Source organism: Hyla sarda, chromosome 2 (assembly GCF_029499605.1).
Source record: "Hyla sarda isolate aHylSar1 chromosome 2, aHylSar1.hap1, whole genome shotgun sequence".
NCBI classification, from domain to species: Eukaryota; Metazoa; Chordata; class Amphibia; order Anura; family Hylidae; genus Hyla; species Hyla sarda.
Window position 1 is genome coordinate 246,986,440 of NC_079190.1, and position 23,474 is coordinate 247,009,913.

Sequence of the window (23,474 nt, forward strand, 5' to 3'; positions counted from 1 at the left end):
ATACCATACTACAGGACAAGAGGAGGCCATACCCTACTACAGGACAAGAGGAGGCCATACCATATTACAGGACAAGAGGAGTCCATACCATACTACAGGAAAAGAGGCAGCCATACCATACTACAGGACAAGAGGAGGCCATACCATACTACAGGACAAGAGGAGGCCATACCATACTACAGGACAAGAGGCGGCCATACCATACTACAGGACAAGAGGAGGCCATACCCTACTACAGAACAAGAGGAGGCCATACCATTCTACAGGACAAGAAGAGTCCATACCATACTACAGGAAAAGAGGCAGCCATACCATACTACAGGACAAGAGGCGCCCATACCATGCTACAGGGCAAGAGGAGGCCATACCATACTACAGGACAAGAGGAGTCTATAACATACTACAGGACAAGAGGAGGCCATACCCTACTACAGGACAAGAGGAGGCCATACCATACTACAGGACAAGAGGAGGCCATACCCTACTACAGGACAAGAGGAGGCCATACCATACTACAGGACAAGAGGAGGCCATACCCTACTACAGGACAAGAGGAGGCCATACCATACTACAGGACAAGAGGAGGCCATACCATACTACAGGACAAGAGGCGGCCATACCATACTACAGGACAAGAGGCGGCCATACCATACTACAGGACAAGAGGCAGCCATACCATACTACAGGACTAGAGGAGGCCATACCATACTACAGGACAAGAGGAGGCCATACCATACTACAGGACAAGAGGAGGCCATACTGTACTACAGGACAAGAGGAGGCCATACTGTACTACAGGACAAGAGGAGGCCATACCATACTACAGGACAAGAGGCGCCCACACCATACTACAGGACAAGAGGAGGCCATACTGTACTACAGGACAAGAGGAGGCCATACCCTACTACAGGACAAGAGGAGGCCATACCATACTACAGGACAAGAGGAGGCCATACCATACTACAGGACAAGAGGCGGCCATACCATACTACAGGACAAGAGGAGGCCATACTGTACTACAGGACAAGAGGAGGCCATACTGTACTACAGGACAAGAGGAGGCCATACCCTACTACAGGACAAGAGGCGGCCATACCACACTACAGGGCAAGAGGAGGCCATACTATACTACAGGACAAGAGGAGGCCATACCATACTACAGGACAAGAGGAGGCCATACTGTACTACAGGACAAGAGGAGGCCATACCATACTACAGGACAAGAGGAGGCCATACCATACTACAGGACAAGAGGAGGCCATACCATACTACAGGACAACTGAGGACCAGAGAGGTGCTCCTTCAGGTGGAAGAAAAAGCTATGTTTTTGTGAAAAGCCATGTTCACATGCTCGGAAAATGTTCAGAATGTCCGCACAGAAAGCATGTACGGACATTCCTCGTCTCATAGATGGCAGTGCATTTCCTTGTGAACTCCGCAGAAAGAATACACTGTTCGATTTTTTTCTCTGGACACCGGAAGCAGAATTTCCGCGGCAGAAACATGTGCCGAAATTCTCTGGTCTGAACAGTGTAACAGAAACCCATTGAAATCAAGCATGTCTGTGTGGAATATTCCATGTGGAAATTCCGCACAAGTTCCGCCTGTGTGAACATACACTATTAGAGTTCTTGGACCTGCAACAACCAAACAACAATGACCTACTCATCATTGTGAGGATCTACTGTAGACAGGCACTGAATGATACAATCCATAAAAATCCACTTATACAGCGCTAGCTTTCCAATACTGGTGGAACTGTTATACTGTTATTCCCCATTCATTCCGAGCTGAGCAACAAGAATAAATAGGAGAAAATATTGGAATATTTTTTCAGCGTGTCTGACGGAATATGTTGTTATAATAAAAAAAGGGGCAAACTGACTGAAAGTCTTGGCAGACAGGAAATGCCAGCTCAGTTCTTGCTTGGAATGGCAGCTGGTAGGGGTGCGGGATCATTATGGTAAGCAGAATGTTTCACATATAGACATATTCATAACTGTGAGCAAATATATCTACATTAACAATATCTAGATTATAACTCGACTTCTCATAAAGAATGATCAATTTAGACTACAAGACTGCTATGTAACAGACGTCTATAAATTCTAACCACTATTACAGTAGCAAGTCGCCGGATACAGTATATAAAGTAATGAAATTGATTAATATATTTTTAGGTTTATTTCTAAGGGCAGCCAGTTACTTTTTTAACAATATCAAATGTTCTTTAGTGAAAACAAAAACATGTCTATTGGAATAAAGAGTCCTTAGAATTCTAACATTTAATTCAAGAAAAGTCAAAATGCCTGGCAAGTTTTTCAATATTCTGCGATGATTGATTTCTTAATATATCCTAAAATAATCTAAGACTATGTTCACATCAGCATTGTGGAGCTCCGTTACAACAGCTGATATTGGTGCTGGGATGGAGGTTGTGACACCCAACACCAACTAAACCCAACAGGTCCCATTCACTTTGAATGGAGTCCGTCAGGGTTTCGTTTTTTTTTTTTTAATATAATATTTACTAAACTTAATTTTACCCTATTTTATATGTTCACAAGGGTCCTTTAGCAAACAACCTCCTGATTGCTGGTACAATAGTAGTTACTGTAATGTATACTGTGGTGCATAGTGCAGACAGGCAATCTACATGTTGCATATACATGGCAGACCTGGGGGGGGGGGGGGGGGGGGGGGGGCCTGCTGAGCGATTGTCTCAATTACAGATCCCCACAAACTCTTTAGATACCATAGTCACAATGGGATTCCTAGCCCTGCAACAAAAAGGTGGAGGTCTAGCATAAGACTATTAAAGGGAACATCGCCAAAATTCCAATAGATAGATTCCCAAACTGAAAGTTATGACAACAAAGCCATCATAAAGTGTCCTCTACTTTCACTCCCTTGCAATGTTAAGGTTATGTCAACCTTCCTCAGGCATCGTAGCCTGAGGAAGGTATATATATATACGAAAAGTTGCAAGAGAGTGAAAATATGAAGGGGACACTTCATATTTGCTTCGCGGCTCTCTTAAACCTGTCACCACTTTTATGTTGCCTGAGCCCTGAGTCATTGGGCTGGTCCCTGGTGTCTTCAGCTTGCCCTGCTGGCTGTGATTGACAGATCTCTTCTTATAACTGAACAGTGAGAAATCTGTCAATCAAGACTGGTAAGGAGGTGAGAAGCTGCCAGGGACCACTCCAATCATTTGTGGTTCCGGCTGCATGCAAATGATGACAGGTTTTCTGCAATAAAAAGCCATATTGGCATATCGATTGCAATAATATTGCATATCGGTGGTCATTAAAAGGTTGAAAAGTAAAATTATGGCTGTATACATCTGCCATCAGGGGTTGCTTACTGCATGTGGTTTTATTACACATTAAAGGGGTACTCCGGCCCTAAGACATCTTATCCCCTATCCTTTGGACCCCCGCAATCCCCTATCCTCGGGACCCCCGCAATTTTGCATTCGGCACCCACCTCTGGGAGCTGTACAGTGAGCTGCAGGCTCACAAACTGCCGGGTGCCGACCACGGGGCTTTAGTATCGTGATGTCATGACTCCGCCTCCGTGTGATGTCACCCCCGCCCCTGCTATGCAAGTCTATGGGAGGGGGCGTGACGGGCGTCACGCCCCCTCCCATAGACTTGCATAGCGGGGCGGAGTTGTGACGTCACGATACTCCAGCCCCATGGTCGGCACCTGGCAGTTTGTGAGCTGGCAGCGCGGCATTTAGCTCAAAGAGGTGGGTGCCAAATGCAAGATTGCAGGGTTTCCGAGCGGCGGGACCCCTGCGGTCAGACATCTTATCGCCTATGCTTTGGATAGGGGATAAGATGTCTTAGGGCTGGAGTACCCCTTTAAATATAGCAAATGTCAGTAGTAAGCGTCCAATGAAGTTGCAGAATAACAGATAGTGGCTGTGGCCACTATATAGATAAAAAAAAAATATATAAAAATTAAAAACTTCAGCACAGAACTTCAGACCTGTTATTCAAATAGATTTATTCTGGTTGCATTCTTTTTTATCCTCCATTACAAAGCCAATGAATTATTCCTTTATTTGAAGACTACTACTGGGACCAGTAAAATGTCATCAATACTTGTCATATTTATAAAACGCAGAAGACAACGCAACAGACACATTTATATTGAAATGCTTATGAACTGGAACAAAAATCCCAGCTGACAAGCACATCCATAAACATTGGCTTAGAGGATGTCAAGTGGATTTATCCATTTGTGCAAATGAAACGCGCCGGCATAGCATTCAATCCCTTGTTCCATCCTATTAGTACTTTGCAGCATTTCCCTATGGGATTTTAGTGAGGCAGGTTTTGTCTGGGTACAGAAAGGACAAGGCTACTGTTTTGCATGTGTTTCCATTTATTAGGAATGACTCAGCCTTTCCTCGGGGTGACACTGTAGAGCTTCAGTATCTCTCTTGAGCTCCAATTATTGGAAAATGAAGACAATGTCGCAGATAGGATTTTCTATAAAAACTGCTTGTTTTAGGACCGATGCCACAAGCTGCCATCTAAGTTCATTGAAGCATTCAGACATAGTAGAATGTGCAATGTGGGATTTAAGCTCCGTGCAAAATAATTATTCTTTTAACTAGTGTCGTCTTTGCTTTACTTTTACTCCCCTTTATCTCTGTCACCCTAAGGAAAGACTTCAGTCATTAGGATTAAGAGGAGTATACTACCAGCGGTTACAATTATTCCTCTGTTGTCCGTAATAGCGTTAGAACGTCAAGTGATCCGTTTTCACTGGCCACATACTGTGTCTTTTAAACAGACAGCACTTTACAGCATTCAAGTACTACAGAATTGTTCAAAAGAGACTAGAGATGACCCGTTGTTAGCAATGAAGATTACAATGCTGCCCAAGGATGCTGAATGGATTGCAGTTTTAACCAATAATGATAATAAGTCACGGAATAACGAAAAAGGATAGAATTTTACAGCATATGTTTTGTAACAATTACTCAGATTTTCCAGGTTTTCTTGCTGAAACTCAATAGAGAGCTAGACTTTTTTCTATCCACTGGAATTAAAAACGAATAGACAGCAGAGATCTTGAAAATACTGAATAATGAATTAAGACGACTTATTACGATTATTGGGGGAAAACAATGAAAAGTTTTCTAACACTGTACCACTCGTCCTTGTATCACTACTGGGATTGTTATAGATGAAAATTGTAAACACACTTAAAGTAATATTCCAGAGTTCAGATAAAATTTTAAGAGAAGGCTGCAGGTATGTTACACACAAAGCAACAGAGTAGCAGCAATAGTGCAGCCTTAAAGGGGTATTCCAGGATAAAACTTTTTTTTATATATCAACTGGCTCCAGAATGTTAAACAGATTTGTAAATTACTTCTATTAAAAAAAAATCTTAATCCTTTCAGTACTTATGAGCTGCTGAAGTTGAGTTGTTCTTTTCTGTTTAAGTGCTCCCTGAAGACACGTGTCTTGGGAACTGTCCAGAGTAGAAGCAAATCCCCATAGCAAACCTATTCTGCTCTGTGCAGTTCCTGAGACAAGCAGAGATGTCAGCAGAGAGCACTGTTGCCAGACAGAAAAGAGCAACTCAACTTCAGCAGCTGATAATTATTGGAAGGATTAAGATTTTTTAATAGAAGTAATAAAAAATTCTGTTTAACTTTAAGGAGCCAGTTCATATATATATATATATATATATATATATATATATATATATATATATATATAAAGTTTTTTTCCTGGAATACCACTTTAACATGTAAAATTACCTTTTCTGATGCTTCCTAAAAGCTGTTCAGTGCAGCAAGCATTCAGTTTAGGGCTTGATGGCTCCAATAAAATGAGGAAAAAAATTGTAAATTTTTTTTTTTTAAGCTCAACTCTAGTAAAATACGGGACACTTAGACCCCATTCAAGTCAATGGGATCCATTGGGACCAAGGGATGTCAGTTATGCTCCAACCAGTTTTGGGTCCATTTAATGCAAAAAAAATTAATAAATAGAGCTGAATGTGTTGAAACACAATGTCAGCCTTATCCTCCTCTAACTCTTAAAGGGTTACTCCAGTGGAAAAATGTTTTCAGAAACTGTCCAGAGCAGAAGAGGTTTGCTTTAGGGATTTGCTTCTACACCAAAGTACCCCTTTAACGCTGCAACTAAGCATGCTCTACCAGCAAGCAGAAGATGAACTACAGGTCATAACCCTAAGCAATAGCTATAAATACCACATTTTAGGCGAGTAGGTGGTCCGTGGAACTACTGAAAAAGTCACTATCTGCCCACAAGTCACTATCTGACGGGTTTCTGCCTACATCTAGTGTAATAGATTTATTGGTACATCAAAGCAAACTTGTAGTAGATTTCCTTTTCCGCAGTCTACTGATACCATACAGGTCAATAGAAATCATGTTGTAAGCATCATAGACAATATCTATCCATCTCAATATCCATCTCAATACTGTCATCACTATGCATTAGTATCTGCTGTCAATGATAATTTACACACATTAAACTTACGTTTTCACATAGGGATCAGAGTAACCATTTGCGTCCATTGCTGCTAGATGTGCACATCTAATAATTCCTACCAGAAGCCCTGACTTTTGGGAGCTGTATTTTAAGGATATAAGAATTCGCCCACGTTCCTCCAAAGATTTATCTTCTGTTTTATCTATCTGTGGGTGGAAACACAACATTTTAATGACATTGAAAATGAGTTCATGCACAGTTGCCACAATAAAGAACATAACATCCAGGGTGAGACTTCCTTATATCTAAGGTACTGACAGTTACTCTATTTAACAGACGGATAATTGGTGTAATTTCACTTTATTACTGTTCTGTCTTTACTTGATATTTTGAAGAAAATAATAATTAGTGTTGATTACTGTAAGTTATAAGAAAATTGTAGAAACAGAGATTGATTTAATTGATTCAGACCACAGTATCTCATAAACACAGAACAATAAAAACAGGAACTATGGAGTCAAGTGACAACAAACTAGAACTGTACAACAAAATAGCAAAAGTAATATAAAGATAATATCTCTCGACTCTCTCCTGACTGAACAGAAGAATTCCAGTTATAAGCTTATAGCCATTTCACCAGACATTTTTTCTAGATTACTTGGAAAATAGAACAACATTTAAAAATGTTACATGGAAAAACAGTACATAGGGGCAACTTTAAAATAGGAAAAACGAGTCAACAAAGAATTCTGTCACAATTGGATGTGCAAGAGAGGTAATTAAAGGGGTACTCTGCCCCTAGACATCAAGATGTCTGATCGGGGGGGGGGGGGGGGAACCGCCGCTGGGGACCCCCACGATCTGCCTGCTGCACCTGGCATTCGTTTAGAGCGTCGGGTAGAACGTGACATCACGGCCACACCCCCTCAATGCAAGTCTATTGGAGAGGGCGTGATGTCCGTCACGCCCCCTCCCATAGACTTGCATTGAGGGTGTGTGGCCAGGATAAGATAAGCAAATGTCCCTTTTGACAGAAAGTCATATGTCCCTTTTCATGTTTCTTTTCATAGAAAGCCATATTTGTTGTATGTAATTAAACAACAGCAAAAACAACAACAAGGGACAAAAACAATAGTAAAGCCATGCACAATTCCCTGGGCTGGTATTGGACTAAAAAGCACACAAACCCTTTATATATCCACACAATTTTTTAGAATAATATGTTAATCAGACCATTTTAGTCAAAGAATAATACTACTTCGCTACTGAACTTTCAATGCTATACTGAGGGTGATAAAACACTGGGAGACAGATCTAAGCACACCGCTCTCGCTACAGAGATTGTTACATTGTTGTGATACAATGACTGAGGAAAGTTATGAGCTTTCATTTCCAGAACTTTTATCAAACTATTTCATAGCCTATACTATGTGCCAGCATGTCAATATAGTGTAACATCCCTACTTAAAATTAAAAGGATTATCCAGAAATTGAAAAACAGAGACCGTTCCATGTCTGTCTCCAGGTTGGATTTGGTTCTGCAGCTCAGTTCCATTGAAGTGAATGGAGCCAAGTTGTAATACCACACCCAAAGTGGAGACAGACAGGGAGCAGGCAGGTGTTTGAAAGAAATTAGGCCTGTTTTTTTTATTTTTTATTCCTGGATAACCCATCACACCCATCTGACTAATTCCCTGAAATGTCAGACAAATCCTCACATCTCAGGAATGGGAGGGCATATCGAGAAACTGTAAAAAGATGTGTGACTAGACACCCTAGACTATGCTATGATAATGCAATCTTATTTTTCTGGTTTGGCCATAGGTCCGCTCTAACTTTTTTAGTCTTAAAGGGGTTATCCAGGAAAAAACTTATATATATATATATATATCACCTGGCTCCAGAAAGTTAAACAAATTTGTAAATTTCTTCTAATAAAAAATCTTAATAATTTCAGTACTTATGAGCTGCTGAAGTTGAGTTGTTCTTTTTCTAAGAGCTCTCTAATGACACCTGTCTCGGGAACTGTCCAGAGTAGAAGCAAATCCCTGTAGCAAACCTCTTCTACTCTGTGCAGTTCCCGAGACAAGCAGAGATGTCAGCAGAGAGCACGGTTACCAGACAGTAAAGAATAACTCAACTTCAGCAGCTGATAATTATTGGAAGGATTAAGATTTTTTAAATTGAAGTAATTTACAAATCTGTTTAACTTTCTGGAGCCAGTTCATATACAAAAAAAATAGTTTTTTTCCTGGAATACCCCTTCAATTGTCTATATTAACTTTTACTGGGAAACCAGCTACAATATCTTCTCAATTAAACTCTTTTGAAGTTGTAGTCAAAGATCAGTTTTTCTAATGTCTGTGTAATGCACGAGTGCCTTATTTTTTCCTAAATGTCAGATTAAACAGTTGTGTCTCCAGATATGTCTAGAAAATAAGTCTCAGAGAGTAGTACAGTAGTAGTACAGCTGATGTTAAAGACTGATGTTGGAGCATGTCAAGGTTGTTTGGTTATTAACCTAACTTCAGCATTTTGAACTAAGTGAAGATGTTGTATTGCTCCGACAGAGAGATCTATTTATAGGGCATTACAGTTTTCCTGATCTGTATTTCTGCCTCATTTGTCTTATGTGGCAACTGGCAAAATGCTGATAAGGTGACGTTTTACACCATTCACATAGTACTACTGGGGATGATGTACATATCTCACACAGTGATCAGAATTCTACATATGGGGTCATAAATCATGGTTTGTGATTGACAGGATTAGAAATAACAGCTCAAAAAGGATAAAACCAACACATCAAGGAAAAGAAACTTAAACTCAAGATCTAATTCCCTTCATAATCTCAAAACTCTATCAGCCATAATATTAACAGAACTGATATAGGAAGTTACTAACAATAATTGTCTTGTTCCAATGGTATCTGTCAAGGGTTAAATATATAGGGCAGTAATTGAAGAGTAAGTGTAGTTGAAGTAGATGTGTTGGAAGCAGAAATAATGGGCAAGCAAAAGGACCTACACAAGAACAAATGATAAAAGCTAGATGACTGGATCAGAGCCTCCCCAAAATGGCAAAACAGAACACACAGTGGGCCTCATTTACTAAGAGTTTCGGGTTTTTACTAGTGGGAAAAGTTGTTTCAGACTCACAGGATTCCTCTCTATTCACTATTGGGAAAAGTCAGGAACATTTTCTGACCAGCTTTTTCTAGGTCGATATTTCCAGCCATTTACCCAAAGGATTTTCTGTGAATTCAATAGTAAATCGGTCGGGCTGTGAAACCACGCCCCTTTTCAGGCTGGACATGCCCCATTTGTGACAGACCACACCCCCTTTGCAACAGACCATGCCCCTTTTTCGGCTTTTCACAGTACAATGTCGGGTTTGTTGGATTTTCCAGTTGCACACTGGCGCAGGCTGGCACAGACTGGCGCAGACATGTCTCAGACACTCTGTGCCAAAATAACCAGACAAAAACTGGTTGGTTTCAGTTTAGTAAATGAGGCCCAGTGTGTTGCACCATGTTTCTTACAGGATCTGCTGCTAATGCCTTGGTATCTGATTCTACAGGATTCCTTTAGAATTTTGGTAAAGTTAATTCCTTAACTGATTAAAGCTACTTTAGTGTCAAAAGAGGGGCCTATACACTAATCGGTTGGTGGTTGTGTGTGGTTTTGGGGCTGATAAGTGTATATGCCATAGTTAATAACTTCTAGTACTATACTGTAAAAGCTCACATTAACTAGCAAACAAAACTCAACTTTGCAATGATGTGGAGAAATATGTCTGCAGATTGCAATTGGGGGGGGGGGGGTTCTTTGCTTTGGACAACCTAGAAAATGGAAGACTGTTAAGAAGGCTGTGCTGACAATAAGCTGATCATAAAATGTTTGCAAATAAGACCCCAACATCAGTGGGAAAACCTTGCAGCAAGTGTTCAGTTTTCCTGCAGTGCCAACACAGAGCATGACAAGACAAGTCCTCCAGAAACTATTCTCCGATCCGGCTAAGAAATGACCATCTGACCGCTTTCCCTTTAATTAACTTAGAATTACCTAATAGGATATATAAAAATATATTTTTTTGTTTGAAAGAGCCTTTAAAGGGGTACTCCGGCCCTGAGACATCTTATCCCCTATCCAAAGGATAGGGGATAAGATGTCTCAGTGCGGGGGTCCTGCCGCCGGTGACGTCACGACTCCGCCCCCGTGTGATGTCACCCCCTGCCCCTATGCAAGTCTATGGGAGGGGGCGTGACAGTAAAAATGTGCATTGCTTTTATATTTTTTTATATTTACAGCAACACAATCTAAATGTAAAAAATTATATTTTGATCTTTAACTGATTAGATTAGTCTGGTTTAGTTTAATATCCTTTGTAAACAGTCTGTTTGTTAATTGACCTAAAATTCCAAAATGAACAGGTTTGATCCCATTAAAGGGGTACTCCGGTGGAAAACATTATTATTATTTTTTTTAATCAACTTGTGCCAAAAAGTTAAAAAGATTTGTAAATTACTTCTATTCAAAAAATCTTAATCCTTCCAGTACTTATTAGCTGCTGTATACTATAGAGGAAATTTCTTTCTTTTTGGATTTCTTTTTTGTTTGTCCACAGTGCTCTCTGTCCATTTTAGGAACTGTCCAGAGCAGCATATGTTTGCTATGGGGATTTTCTCCTGCTCTGGACAGTTCCAAAAAGTTGATAGACGTGTCAACAGAGAGCACTGTGGACAGACAGATAAGAAATACAAAAAGAAAAGAATTTCCTTGGTATGCAGTCACTAATAAGTACTGGAAGGATTAAGATTTTTTTTATAGAAGTAATTTACAAATCTGTTTAACTTTTTTTTCTTTTTTCCTTCTAAGAGACATAACTCTTTTATTTTTTGTATCCATAGGGCTACATGAGGGCAGGACCAACTGTACTTTGTAAGGACACCTTTCGTTTTACCATTAAATGCATGGAAAAACAAAAAAAGCAACTATTATTTCTGGGGGAAAATGAGAAATATTTTACTAATTTTGGGGGATTTAATTTGCGCTGTTAACTGTACCGCATCAATAATATTATATTTTAAAAGGTCAGACAATTTCGCATGCACCAATACCAAATATGTCTTATTTAAATTTTTTTTTTTTTTTTTTTTTTGAAAAATAGGAAATGGGGATGTTTTTTTTTTCTCTTAGGGGGACTTTTATAAGCAATCATTAGATTGCTTAAATAATTTGTTAATTCTCATCTGAGCAAGCCTGAGACAGAGAAGGAAAGATAGTAATGTGTAAAAACACCTGAGTTTCTCCTGGTCTCAATACATTTCCTAGACGCTAGATACCACATCTATGTTAGAAATAATAAAAGTATCAATGCATCATGAACCAATCAGCTGTCTTGCATGGAATAGCTTTTCATCTGAAATTACATGAAGAAGCCCATCATCTACGGCTAAGACCCTATTTAAACAGGGAGAACTGAATGTAACAACTGTTATTACTGCAAAAACATTCCTATATAATTCTTCTACAGTTCATTGATGCAAAGATAAACCGAGCTAAAAGCAATACAAATGGTGATAACAGCAGGGTTCCCATACTACTACTACTTTATGTATATATATTATATTTATATATAATGTAAGTCTGGAACGTGAATATTGAGAATGATATGTGAATGGATCTATTGATTTTCTTTGCGTGAATTGTTTCATGAATTCTACAGGTGGCTATAATATTTGTATCAATATAATGTGTATTTATTGTGGTTTAACATGTTAGAAGTAACATACATGCTTGCCCTTGTGATTCCATATGGGAGAAGTGTAGCATGGAAGATATATTTTTTTGCTACAAAGAAGCCTGATATAAAAATCTTGAGAAAAATTGCCACTGATCTTCAACATATATTTTGCAAAGGCAACAAAACGATAATAGGGTCAGCAGTTAGTAATAGGCATGCTGTACCCAAGTCAAAATAGAGTTCCTCGCATCAACATCAGGACACAAATATTGAGAAATAGCATGTTAAAATGTAACTTTTATTAGACCAGCTAAAAGTCCAAAACATGTGAATACATTTAAGTGAATATATTTAACCCAATGTAGAAAAATCAAATGTGATGATAGTGATAAGTAAAAGATACTAAATGCCAATGAATGTGTTCAGGGCAGGTGGTGGAGCCAATGTTGGTAGGGCAAATGGCGGGCAGTCAGATGCTAAGCTTGCCCTATAAGACTAGCCCTAGACCACCCTTCTTGGCAAGCTCTCTTTAGTTCCTGGCTTCTCTTGGTTCCTGCTCTTCACTTCCTGGACATTAAAGCAAGCAGAAGTCCTGTACAAGTTCCATCCAGTACAGCTAGGCCAAAGCCTACAAGTCCACAGCCACATCTAATCTGTAAGTCTCATCTATGTCTACAAGTCAAGTCTCTACTGTCCCTACCAAAGTCATAACAGTAGCACAGTGGCCTGCATCATCATTATTATCACTACAAGTCCAAGCAACCCTGAGAGGTTCCCTATGTCCCGGTCACCTCTGTGGAAGTTGGCTATCTGTAAGAAATGTTATACTGCCTTCTTCAGTAAAGTTCCAGTTGCATCAAAACCTGCTTTGGACTCTCATTTAATATATGCCATTTCTGGGTTGGTTGTCGGCAGGGTCCTATACCATACAACCACATCCTGGCGTCACGAACACTAGGGCTTAACAATGTCTTGCCCCAATACCATCTGGCCCCACCACCTACACTGCTACATCCCATGGTCCCGCCATACACCGTGGGTCACCACACATACATTCACGGTAATCATTCTGCAGGTTTGATCTCACTACACCATTGTTATACATATTCAGCTTTTCCCCATTTTTAGGGCCATCCCCTTCTACATTACTTTACTTATTCCCTACATTTACTTATTCCCCTGCACTTTACTTATTCCCCTACATTACTTATTCTTCATTTCCCTGACTTGCACTCCGTGCAGAACCAGTACCGCAATCAATCCTTCAGTATTGTTATACTTGCAATTAATCCCTGTTGCTATGCAATCCTACTGTCACTATAGGGTTAACTGATGTAGCTCAGACACTCCCATAGGGCGGGACAGCCCATTAGAGTTAGCTGCGGCCATCTAAGGTGGGGTAGCGCAGCGCACGGCATTTGACCTACTACCCGGATGTGACGTCACATGCCGGAACATGTTTAATTTGGAGCGGGTCTCCGAGCATTCACCGCTCTGCCCGCTACCATTGAGCAGGGCGAATGGAGATCTCTCCTCCTGTGAGCACTACTGTGCTCTACAGCACACTGGGACTACGGCATTAAGGTAATCTTTCGGCTAATGATTATACGGGTACTCTGTTTATTAGGGTTGTACATGTCCCATTTATACTATGCTGCTTCTGTTATAGGTTCTCCTGCTAGGTCCGTGGTTATTAAGCCCCACATCTGGGTACCGTGAGTACCACAATGGGACTTTCCATGATATAATATTTGTGCCTTAGCATAGTTGCCTTTTTAAAGTTTGCCTTTGTTACTATTATCTTGATTTAAGGTATATTGTGTTTAATGCTCTGCAGCCATAAGGAGAGACAACACCTGTTATTAATCGGACAGTGACATTTATACTGCCCTTTTTGATACTGGGCATATATATACTCATGCTTAGTTGCTAATGTTTGTACCATACACTATGTTTCACCATTGCATTTATTTATGTTTTGTATATGCTATACTGTTGTCCATTTAATATCCCTGACTATTCCCCTGAAGACTCTGTCGTTACAGCCAGAAAAAAAACGCTTAGGGAGGACATATAGGGTGAAATAGGGTGCATAAGGGTCAGGTTCCTGTGTGGGGCCACCCTTCTTAGGATGAAACAACACTTGCCAAGAAGGGTGGTCTAGGGTTAGTCTTATAGGGCAATCTTAGCATCTGACTGCCCGCCAATTGCCCTGCCAACATTGCCTCCACCACCTGCCCTGACCACATTCATTTGCATTTAGTATCTTTATATGTTTTGGTCCAAATTACTTTTTAGCTGGTCTAATGAAAGTAACATTTGAATATGCTATTCCTCAATATTTGTGTCCTGAAGGCAACAAAACGGAAATAAATGCTCAGAGAATGCTATGCTGTAGTGGGTGGGTGGATGGCATTACTTCAGTAATCCCTTCCACCATGTTATACACCCACCCAATGCAGCATAGCCACTGTTCCCTGGAGACCATGTGACTTATGACATATTTTCTATGATCACATGAAATGCTGGGAAAGTTCAGAGACACCAGTAAAATAAAAAGACTTGCGGTACAGCACTTCTGGGTGTGCATGAGAACAGGACAAAGTGGCGCACGGAAATAATAGACGCATACTAACCAATATTTTGACTTTGCATCATGGGCTCAAAGAATGAAAAAAAAAAAACTCTTTAATAATATAACTGCAGAGCCACAGCTGATCTCTGTGAGAAGAGATACTAATATGTCCACCATCATATTCAGGATGTCACCCATTACTCTCGTCCTGTTCAACATGTGTAGAAATGGACTTTTTAAAAGATGTGTCAGTTTCTAGTGCTAGATTCTTTCTCTTTGTTCAGTCAGACAGCCGCCCACTTCTCTGTCAGGCCCCTGGAAATTCTTCCTTTCACAGTAAATGGAGCCCTGCACCCGCTCTCATTTCTGAATTCTGCTTTAATTAAAGTGCTGCCCCGCAGCTACAAGATTCAATTGGCTTTCTCCAATGCAAACAGACTGAAGGAATATTTAAGTGTGTTTGCTCTTCACTTGTCAAGAAATGGGGTAAAAAATAAAAAAAACAACACAAGGAATGGGGTTTGAGTTACTAGAGCCAGTGAAAGTCACATTAGAGATGGATTTAATGACAATTCAAATGTTAAGACATAACATCCTATATTTAAAAAGGCTCAAGCACAAGACCATATTAGGGCTCTTTTCTGCATGTGACAGGGCTGCTATGGAACTATGATAGAGAGGCATACAAATAATTCCTAGTCAGATGTCATAAGTAACTGACAATAATAATTGTTCCATCAGACTATACCATATAGTTACTGTTTTTAACCATTAGGACAGTTAAGAAAAATACATTTATCCATCAAGTTTAACCAAGGAGGTAATTAAAAGATCATGGGTGAATGAAGGGGATTCTATATTTCTGCATAAGCATTAAAGGGGTACTCCGGCGCTAAGACATCTTATCCAAAGGATAGGGGATAAGATGCCTGATCGCGGGGGTCCCGCCACTGGGGACCCCCGTGATCATGCACGCAGTACCCCGTTAAAATCAGTTCCCGGAGCACGTTCTCTCCGGGTCGGATTACTGGCGATCACGGGGGCCGGAGCATTGTGACGTCACTGCTCCGACCCCGTGTGATGTCACACTCCGCCCCCTCAATGTAAGCCTATGGGAGGGGGCCCCTGTGATCGCCAGTAATCAGACCCGGAGCGAACGTGCTCCGGGGACTGATTGTAACGGGGTGCTGCGTGCAAGATCACGGGGTCCCCAGTGGTGGGACCCCCGCGATCAGGCATCTTATACACTATGCTTTGAATAGGGGATAAGATGTCTTAGCGCTGGAGTACCCCTTTAATGTTATTTTGTTCTTGGAATGTATCTAACTGTATTTTGAAGCCCTCAACTGTTCCTGCTGTGACCAGTTCCTAAGGTAGACTGTTCCATAGATTCACAGTTCTTCTGGTTAAGAAGGATTGTCACCCCAGGAGGAAGTACCCCCATGTCTTTTGAGTTTTTTTTTTTTTTAACCTGGAACAGTTTTTCTCTTTTTATTTTGTATGGGCCATTTTTATACTAAAATAAGTTGTTCATATCCCCCTTAAACTTCTTTTCTGAAGACTAAATAGCTTAATTTTTTAAATCTTTCCTCATAGCTAAATTGTTCTTATTAGTTTAGTCGCGCGTCTCTGCACCTTCTTCAACTCCACCACATCCCTTTTATGAACCGATGCCCAAAACTGAACAGCGTATTCCAGGTGAGGCCGTACCAATGCTTTATAAAGGGGGAGTATTATGTCCCTGTCCCTTGAGTCCATGCCTCTTTTGATACATGACAATATCCTGCTGGCTTTGGAAGCAGCAGCCTGACATTGCATGCTATTCTGCAGTCTGTGATCTACAAGTACACCCAGATCCTTCTCTACCAGTGACTCTGCCAGTTTAATCCCCCCTAAGACATACGATGCATGCATGTTCTTAGTACCCAGATGCATAACTTTACATTTATCCACATTGAACCTCATTTGCCAAGTGGATGCCCAGACACTTAGTCTATCCAAGTCATCTTGTAACTTATGCACATCCTCTATAGACTGTACTGTGCTACAAAGCTTGGTGTCATCTGCAAAGATAGAAACAGAGCTGTTAATACCATCCTCTATATCATTGATAAATAAATTAAACAACAGCGGGCCCAGTACTGAATCTTGGGGTACACCACTAATAACCGGGGACCAATCAGAGTACGAATCATTGACCACCAGTCTCTGGGCCCTTAGGTCAGTTTTCAATCCAGTTACAAATGTAATGCTACCTGTGAAGGTGATGTGATGAGCTGCTTTGCAAATTTCTAAACCTAAAGATCTTAATTGACCTATTAGACGTCTATGAGGGACAGTGTAAATTACCTTTGTAAATATTCAAAAACACTTTATCCACAGCCACCACTCTGTCTAGGCCTCTGCTCACATCTTCTTAAAAGCAAATTAGGTTGATTTAACAGCTTCTGTTTTTAGTAACCATGCTGGATAATACTATCATCCCCTATGTATTCCTGTATGTAGACCCTTAAGAGCCCTTGTCTAAAATTACCTGGGGAAGACCTAGAGCCCTTTAGCCCTAGAGGAAACTGTTCACTACTTTCATGATGCCTGAACCATGACTTATCAGGACCCCTTTAAACCATTCATGACCCAGCTGTTTTTTTTTTGCTCACATTTGTTTCTTCCTCACATTCTAAGACCCTTAACTTTTTTATTTTCCATTAGCAAAGTTGTATTAGGGTATATTTCTTGTGAGACAAGTTTTACTTTTCATTGGCCTTCTTTATTTTATTATCATTGGTGTACCCTATTTTATTATGTATTACGGAAAAGAGTACACAGTATGGTAAATCTGACATGCTAACTTTATTCTATGGGTCAGTACAATTCCAATGATACCAAACTTGGATCATTTTTGTTTAGTTTTTTGGTTAAAAGAAAAAATAGAAAACTTGGAAAAAAAAAGATTGTTCAAGACTATGTTTGACCCCTTTAACTTTTTTATTTTTCCACCTCTGGAGCTATATTAGGACATATTTTTTTGTGCTATGAGCTTTAGTTTTTAAAGCTACAACTTTTGCGTATATTTACATGTTTGATCACTTTTTATAAAGTTTTTTTCTGGGACAAGATATGACCAAATATCATCAATTTTTCTGTTTGAATTTTTTTTTTGGTTTACGCCATTCACTGTGCCGTATTAGGAACATCATAATTTAATAGTTTGGACAATTATGCATGCAGCTATACCAAATATGTTTATTTTAACTTTTTTTTAAACTTTTTTTTGCCTATAATAAGCCATCAGTAGATGGGTTACATAAATCTATGTAATGCTGTTGTATTACATTGAACTATGTTATCAGCTCTCAATTGCTAGGGGCTACCTAAGGCCAGGGCCAGATTAAGTCTGCCTGGAAGACTGAGCACTTCATTATGATGCCCCCCCCCCCCGACAGTTCCCCCACATTAGGTGCAGTACAGTTCCCCCACATTAGGTGCAGTACAGTTCCCCCACATTAGGTGCAGTATAGGTTCCCACATTAGGTGCAGTACAGTTTCCCACATTAGGTGCAATATAGTTCCCCACATTAGGTGCAGTACAGTTCCCCACATTAGGTGCAGTATAGTTTCCCCACATTAGGTGCAGTATAGTTCCCCACATTAGGTGCAGTACAGTTCCCCCACATTAGGTGCAGTATAGTTCCCCACATTAAGTGCAGTATAGTTCCCCACATTAGGTGCAGCATAGTTCCCCCACATTAGGTGCAGTGCAGTTCCTCCACAGACATACAGTCTCCAGCCATATACAGTGTATCACAGGAGGCTGTATGCCTGTTTACGTCCCCACTTCAGTGTTCCGACCACCGCCCCTCCGGTCCGGGGACCCCGGGAAGCGGAGGTCGGAACACTGAAGATGATGTGCCGCTGGTAACTTACCATGCGCGCGTCCTCCTCGATGCTCCATCCGCTCTGCTTTCATCTATGGGCGCACGCACAGGATGTCAGTGACCTCCCTGCGTGCGCTACCTCCCAGCGGCCCCTGCGTTTTTAAAGTTAACGCGGGGGCCGCCGCAGAGAGATAACTGCCGGGACATCCTTGTGTCCTGAAAAGATTTTTTGGGACACAGGGATGTCCCTAATGTGACGGGGGGGGGGGGGGGGGGCCCTGCGGGTGCTCCATACCGCCAATGAGACCTAGGACAAGGTAAGGCCCCAGGCTTCCCCAACAACCTGTTGTCAGCCTGCGATTACATTGTGAAGCTGCCAATGGGTACCCTAGGTGCCAGGGATTACCAGAATTTAATGTTTAAATGCTGTCATTGCTATTGATCACAGCATTTCACCAGTTAAATAACAGACATTGGAGCCAGCTTTGATGTCTGTTATTGCTGGTGGATGTCAGCTACTGATAGCAGCGGGTATCTGACAGTTATTGCGCTGACCCAACGTGCGGGCCCTCAACATATTCCCCTAACCCACCCATGACATACCGGTACGTCATGGGTTGGAAAGGGGTTAACCAGAATATTATAACCTTTATATGCTAAACATTAATGTTTTAGCCTCAATTTAAACTTGGGTCCATGAAAAACATTGTTTTAATCTAAATTGACACCAGTCTCTGAAAGATCCAAGTATACCTGTCAGATCACACACAAAAAATAAATATGTTACTCAGTACCTAATTCTGTCAATGTACATCTAATTTTTATGCCTCTATCACCTATATTTATTATAAAAATACCTTTTTTCATTAGCTCACAGTGTTAGAAATCCTCTCAGGGAAAGGGGGCGTATCCCTTCCTTGTGGTGGGGGAAGGTGATTGGTGTGTCTGCTCATGCAGCTTTGTCCATGACTCATCTCTTGACCAAGACTCATGGACAAGTCTGATGCTGCTACAGGACTTGTTTGTGTTCACTTAACTTATGTCAACTTAATTTTAATGTACTATGGGAATACTGTATCTAGCAGCTATGAAGATGGCCCAAATAGTGCATGTGACATTATATTTGTGATGTAACTCACTCTGTTCTACATATTTAACTTCCTTAACCCCTTAAAGGGGTACTCCGCCCCAGACATCATATGCCCTATCCAAAGATGTCAGATCGCCGCGGTCCCGCTACTGGGGACCCCTGGGATATCCGCTGCGGCACCCCGCTATTATTACAGCACAGAGCGAGTTCGGTCTGTGCGTAATGACAGGCGATACAGGGGACGGAGCAGCGTGACGTCATGGCTCCGCCCCTCGTGACATCACGACCCGTCCCCTTAAAGGGGTTATCCAGGAAAAATATTTTTTTAAATATATATATATATATATATATATATCAACTGGCTCCAGAAAGTTAAACAGATTTGTAAATTACTTCTATTAAAAAATCTTAATCCTTTCAGTACTTATGAGCTTCTGAAGTTTAGGTTGTTCTTTTCTGTCTAAGTAATCTCTGATGACACATGTCTCGGGAACCGCCCAGTTTAGAAGAGGTTTGCTATGGGAATTTGCTTCTAAACTGGTCGTTTCCCGAGACACGTGTCATCAGAGATTACTTAGACAGAAAAGAACAACCTTAACTTCAGAAGCTCATAAGTATTGAAAGGATTAAGATTTTTTAATAGAAGTAATTTACAAATCTGTTTAACTTTCTGGAACCAGTTGATATATAAAAAAAAGTTTTGTCCTGGAATACCCTTTTAATGCAAGTCTATGACAGGGGGCGTGACGACCGCCACGCCCCCTCCCATAGACATGTATTGAGGGGGGGGGTGCCGTGATGGCACGAGAGGCGGAGCCGTGAAGTAATGATGCTCCGGCCCCTGTATTGCCAGTCATTACGCACAGAGCGAACTCGCTCTGTGCTGTAATGATAGCACGGTGCCGCAGCGGGGATCCCGGGGCTCCCCAGCAGCAGGACCGCGGCGATCTGACATATTATGTCTGGGGCAAAGTCTGGGGCATAAGATGTCTGGGGCAGAGTACCCCTTTAAGAACCAGGGGTTTTTCCGTTTTCGCACTTTTGGTTTTCCCTTCTCACCTTTTAAAAATCATGACCCTTTCAATTTTGCACCTAAAAATCCATATGATGGCTTATTGTTTGCGCCACTAATTCTAATTTGCAGTGACATCAATCATTTTACCAAAAAATCTATGGCGAAACGGAAAAAAATCATTGAGGGACGAAATTGAAGAAAAAACGCCATTTTGTAACTTTTGTGGGCCTCCGTTTCTACGCAGTACATTTTTCATTAAAAATAACACCTTATCTTTATTCTGTAGGTCCATACGATTAAAATGATACCCTACTTATATAGGTTTGATTTTGTCATACTTCTGGAAAAATCCTAACTACATGCAGGAAAATGTATACGTTTAAAATTGTCATTTTCTGACCCCTATACCTTTATTTTTTATTTTTCTGCGTATGGAGCAGTATGAGGGCTCATTTTTGCGACGTGATCTGAAGTTTTTATCGATACCATTTTTGTATTAATCAGACTTTTTGATAGCTTCTTTAAAATTTTTTCATGATATAAAAAGTGACCAAAAATACGCTATTTTGGACTTTGGAATTTTTTTGCGCGTACGCCATTGATCGTGGGGTTTAATTAACAATATTTTTTTATAGTTCGGACATTTATGCACGCGGTGATACCACATATGTTTATTTTTATTTATACGTTTTTTTTTTCTAAATGGGAAAAGAGGGGTGATTTGGACTTTTATTAGGGAAATGGTTAAATCACAATTTTTGTCTCTGCACAGTACACACATGCAATAGCTGCACGAAGACAGAATTATTTCACCCAAAATATATAACTTTTTTAACCAATGTATTACAAATATACATGTACAGTAATGTTATAATCTACATTATAAAATAACAGTGCACATTTTAATCACATGTACCAAAATTTGTCAAAAATGGTTGTACACCTTGACCAACACAAGGCCCCTCCAAAGATTAACCCCTTAAGGACCAAGCCCATTTTCACCTTAAGGACCAGGCCAATTTTATTTTTGCATTTTAGTTTTTTCCTCCCCGCCTTCTAAAATCCATAACTCTTTTATATTTCCATCTACAGACCCATATAAGGGCTTGTTTTTTTGCGTGACCAATTATACTTTGTAATGAAACCTCTCAATTTACCAAAAAATTTACCAAAAAATATATTTTGATAGTTCAGACATTTTGGCACACGGCGATACCAAATATATGTATTTTTTTTAAATGTTTACGCTTTTTGGGGTAAAATAGAAAAAAGGGACAATTTTCATTTGTATTGGGGGAGGGGGCGATTATACACTTTTTATGTCCCCATAGTATTAGCAATCAGTTGATTGCTGTTACGCCGAGCACTCCGGGTCACTGCTCCTCCCTGGAGCGCTCGCGGCGTTCTCCTCTCTGCAGCGCCCCGGTCAGACCCGCTGACCGGGAGCGCTGCACTGACATTCACGATGGGGATGCGATTCGCATAGCGGGACGTGCCCGCTCGCGAATCGCATCCCAAGCCACTTACCCGTCCCGGTCCCCAGCTGTCACGTTCTGGCGCGCACGGCTCCGCTCTCTAGGGCACGCGCGCGCCAGCTCTCTAAGATTTAAAGGGCCAGTGCACCAGTGATTGATGCCTGGCCCAATCAGTTCAATTAGCTTCCACCTGCTCCCTGTCCATATAACCTCACTTCCCCTTTCCTTCCTTGCCGGATCTTGTTGCGTTGTGCCAGAGAAAGCGTTTAGTGTTGTCCAAAGCCTGTGTTCCAGATCTCCTGCTATCCTCATTGACTATGTACCTTGCCGCCTGCCCCGACCTTCTGCTACGTCTGACCTTACCTCTGTCTAGTCCTTCTGTCCCACGCCTTCCCAGCAGTCAGCGAGGTTGAGCCGTTGCCGGTGGATACGACCTGGTTGCTACCGCCGCAGCAGGACCATCCCGCTTTGCGGCGGGCTCTGGTGAATACCAGTAGCAACCCTAGAACCGGTCCACCGACACGGTCCACGCCAATCCCTCACTGACACAGTGGATCCACATCCAGTTAGCCGAATCATAACAATTGCTAATACTTGTGTTACCTACAAGCCCAACGCGGCTAATAATTTAATCAATAACCTACAAAATTAGCCCAAAGATATAGTCAAAAAATTCCTCTTTATTATTTGTACAAAAACAGGTAGAAAAAACTCCCATAAAATTACCCACCCTTAAAAAAACCCCAACACAAAGCTAAGCAGGATATCACTGGGATATATACAGTAATCGGTAATGCCATATACAGTCTAGCAGTATTGGTTTGGTCAGCACAAAAAACCACAATAACTTAAATCAACACAATACCTAATTGTGACATGCTGACGGCTTCCCAGTGATGATCCTGCAACCTCGACACGTGTTTCGGATGATTCCTTTCTCAAGAGGCGCCTCTTGAGAAAGGAATCATCCGAAACACGTGTCGAGGTTGCAGGATCATCACTGGGAAGCCGTCAGCATGTCACAATTAGGTATTGTGTTGATTTAAGTTATTGTGGTTTTTTGTGCTGACCAAACCAATACTGCTAGACTGTATATGGCATTACCGATTACTGTATATATCCCAGTGATATCCTGCTTAGCTTTGTGTTGGGGTTTTTTTAAGGGTGGGTCATTTTATGGGAGTTTTTTCTACCTGTTTTTGTACAAATAA

The 23,474-nt window shown here is 41.0% G+C and overlaps 1 protein-coding gene across 1 annotated transcript in view; it reads right to left on the reverse strand.

Moving 5' to 3' along the window:
* The window catches only part of DOC2B (double C2 domain beta), a 740,104-nt gene that overhangs the window by 135,034 nt on the left and 581,596 nt on the right, over positions 1-23,474 (reverse strand). Inside the window, exon 6 of the mRNA XM_056556880.1 lies at positions 6,537-6,694. Coding sequence (XP_056412855.1) covers positions 6,537-6,694 — 158 coding nt within the window. The remainder of the gene's footprint in view (positions 1-6,536; positions 6,695-23,474) is intronic.